Below are 3617 nucleotides of genomic sequence, written 5' to 3'. Positions count from 1 at the left end.
TGAAACTTCAACGGTTTCTTTATGGTTAAAGTTGGAGAAATTGTTGATGACGAAGAGCCTACCAAATAAGTTACATTTAGTTGTTCAATCTTAAAATGATTGAAGGAGGTTATGTGGCTGAACATATATGCACATTCAAAGAGTTAGTAAAAGGAGTCTCTTCGAGCTAGGTTTTTTTGGGGTGTGGATTTGGATGAAAGATGCATGCATTGGGTTTGTTGGGATAAAGCTTTAGCTAACAGAAAAGAGGGGGGGGTCTTGGTATCAGTAGTTTGATCTCCTTCAACCGAGCTTTACTTTTTAAATGGCGCCGGAGATTATTTCATAATTCGGATTTGATCTGGGTTAATGTCGTCAAAGCTCTTTATGGGTCTGATGGTGGCTGTAGCTCTCTTTCCCCGAGGAGAGGGACGATGGGTCCTTGGAATGGTATTATTTGGATGTTGGTCCAGCTCAAAGATCGTGGTTTAGATCTTCAGTCTTTTTGCCCCATTAGGATTGGTGATGGGAGAGTGACTTCTTTTTGGCATGATGTGTGGAAGGGGAATGCTCCCCTGGCTGTGTCTTTTCATAGGATTTTTGCTCTGGACACTCATGGATCTCTGTCGGTTCATGATAGAATGTTACTTGGATGGGATTCTGATTCTCTCAAGCGGACTCCTAAAGGAGGCATTGAGCAGACTCGGTGGGATGCTTTTATTTCTTTGATGCAGGATGTTCAGCTTCAGTCGATACCAGACCGTTTGGGGTGGACTATCGACGTATCTGATTCCTTTTCTGTTTCTTCAGCCAGAGTTTTTTTGGATAGTGGGATGTTGCTCACGTGTGGTTGTGAAACTAGATGGAATAATTGGGTTCCTATCAAGATCAACATCTTTATCTGGAGATTGTAGTCACGAAGTATTCTTACTAAAGAGACACTTTCTCACCGAGGCATTACTGTGGATTCGATTTTATGCCTTGTTTGTTCCAATACCGTTGAGACTATTGATCACCTTTTTGCAGGTTGTTGCCAGTTGTTAGAGATATGGACCCGTGTTGCTATTTAATGGGGTGTCCAAATTCCTCAACACTGTTCTATTGATCATCTTCTTTCGTGGTCGAATTCTATTTCCTTGGGAAGTGGGTGACGCCAAGCCTTTTTTTTGGCCATTTTGACTACGTTATGGTGTTTATGGAATTTTCGTAATTCTGTCATTTTTGGATCGGCTTTACCTAGGAAATCAGTTATTTTAGATGAGGTGATAGACAGAGCTTTCTTTTGTATTTCCAATAGGTGTAGAAAAGCTAAAATTGGTTGAACCTTTTGGTTACATAATCCTCTTTTAGCTTGTAATTTGTTGTGATGACTTTTTTTCTAGCTTTTTGCTAGTTTTTAATAAAATTTATGCCGTTCCAAAAAAAAAGTATGAAGATGAAGACTTGGATTTATTCTTGTTGTCGTTGCCCGAATCCTACATCCATTTTCGTGATACTATTACTTATAGACGTGACACTCTCGTCTTAGATGAAGTTATTATATCTTTGGATTAAAAAGAGAAGATGAAGCATATTACTGGTGATTGTTCAAGTGAAGCAAAAGCCGAAGGTTTAAATGCCTGAGGAAGAACAACATACAACAACAGACAGAGGTAAAAATCCTCAATATTCCAACAGGACCATATCTAAGTCTAAAGGAAAACGAAAGTTTTGCAATCACTCTCACACGAAGGGAAATACGATTGATGAATGCTTTAAGGTGAAGAATAAAGAGAAAGCATAAGCAAATGGTAAACAAGTGAACACTTTAGGGGAAGCCGAGGTAGTAGAGGCTGGTTGTATTGGAGATATTCTCACAGTTTATACAGATAAACTAGATTCTACTGGTGAATGGATACTCGATTTTGGTTGTATTTTTCATATGTGGCACAACATAAGTTGGTTTTACACATTTGAAAAGGTTAAACAAGGCTATGTTGTAATAACTCAAAAATCCTTCCGTTAACAATGTTAGTTTTCCATGACACGGATATTTATGTCTATAAAGTTATTTTGGTTGAAAGTTATAAAATGGATAAATTAAATAAAAAGGGTGTTGATTAATATTTTTAAAGGAATTAATTAATAATAAAAAGTCATATAAATTAATTAATATACTTTGGGGATTATTTAGAATAATTAAAATTTATTTAAGGGTATAGGGTCAAGGTTAATCAAGAAGGGAAATGTGTGCAATATTCTAGTGGATGAAAAAGAAGGTTAATCAAGAAGAATTCAAATGTCACAACTACCTAGAAATTTCTTCGGTCCATTTAAGTATATGCAGTAAACGTGATCATATGATCAAAACAAAAATATCATTAAGAATGTAACCAAATATATAAATAAATCAAAATGTCAACCAGACATGAATCCTTCAATATATGCATCTACATATTAGCTAACATCAACGTAAGATTTTTCTAGCAGTTCAAGGCTGAGAAGCAATCCTTTGATTGAACCAAATAAGAAACCACCCTTCTTCTTTGGGATTGTACTTTACATGTTCACTTGAGAAACTTCATCATGAAGACCATATTTTATGAATTATGGTAGATATAAAAGTGTTAAATGTGAAGTAAAGTAGGGGATCAAATTAAGATGAATCATAAACCTGAACCAAGAAGAAACATAATCTACTTCCGGAAAAATTCATAGAACACTTGCTTAGCATCTCTGATTTGGAGAAATCCCACCACATGTAACACCAGAACTTATAGAACCCATATTTGTCGTTGGGACTGTATTACCACTTACCAGTGCAAGCATCTCGTTGAAGATGGATACAATGCAATTCTCCGCCCATTTGAAGACTTTTTCTCAGGAACAAAAGGACGCCTTTCAAACATGCCATGGCTGGAACCTGAACCAAGAAGAAACATAATCTACTTCCGGAAAAATTCATAGAACACTTGCTTAGCATCTCTGATTTGGAGAAATCCCACCACATGTAATACCAGAACTTATAGAACCCATATTTGTCGTTGGGACTGTATTACCACTTACCAGTGCAAGCATCTCGTTGAAGATGGATACAATGCAATTCTCCGCCCATTTGAAGACTTTTTCTCAGGAACAAAAGGACGCCTTTCAAACATGCCATGGCTGGAACCATTACTCTGGCTAATCACGACATGGGTTTTTGTCTTCTTAGGAATCAAGAATACAGAGGTACGAGCCTATCGAACAGATCACGTGGTCGTGCGTATTCCTCTCTTCACTCCTGCTATATATGCCGCTTGATGTGCACTAAGAACCGATGTGGGATGCGCTTCAGAGGGAGACCTTTCCTCATCTTGTATCTAACTACATAGATGTGTAACTAAACTTAGAAGTTTCCAAGGCTTATATCACCTAAAAGAAATTATATTATATTTGTGTTTTCATCAAAATATATACTACAAAATAGACAAAATCATATAATTGGGCTATTGTACGATTTTATATTCGTACTTAGATTGTCTTTGAAATGCATAAAGAGTTACAAGCTAGTTTTTGTAAAGTTATTTATTACTTATTTAAGATAATTTATTGATAAAACTCATCAAGCTTTTTCCATAGTTTTTTCAAATATATATTTATATACTCGTTTCTTGTTA

At 36.2% G+C, this 3617-nt stretch overlaps 1 protein-coding gene across 1 annotated transcript; it reads left to right on the top strand.

Moving 5' to 3' along the window:
* Positions 1 to 413: 413 nt before the first annotated feature.
* On the top strand, positions 414 to 893 carry LOC145139022 (uncharacterized). Its single transcript, XM_079072987.1, has one exon. The coding sequence runs from the start codon at positions 414 to 416 to the stop codon at positions 891 to 893; it is 480 nt and encodes a 159-aa protein (XP_078929113.1).
* Positions 894 to 3617: the final 2724 nt, after the last annotated feature.

The sequence above is a fragment of the Lactuca virosa genome, chromosome 9 (assembly GCF_052849685.1).
Source record: "Lactuca virosa cultivar CGN04683 chromosome 9, Lactuca_virosa_CGN04683_v6, whole genome shotgun sequence".
In the NCBI taxonomy this organism is placed as follows: domain Eukaryota; kingdom Viridiplantae; phylum Streptophyta; class Magnoliopsida; order Asterales; family Asteraceae; genus Lactuca; species Lactuca virosa.
The sequence above is the reverse complement of the archived record's forward strand: the minus strand, read 5'-3'. Positions and strand labels throughout refer to the sequence as shown.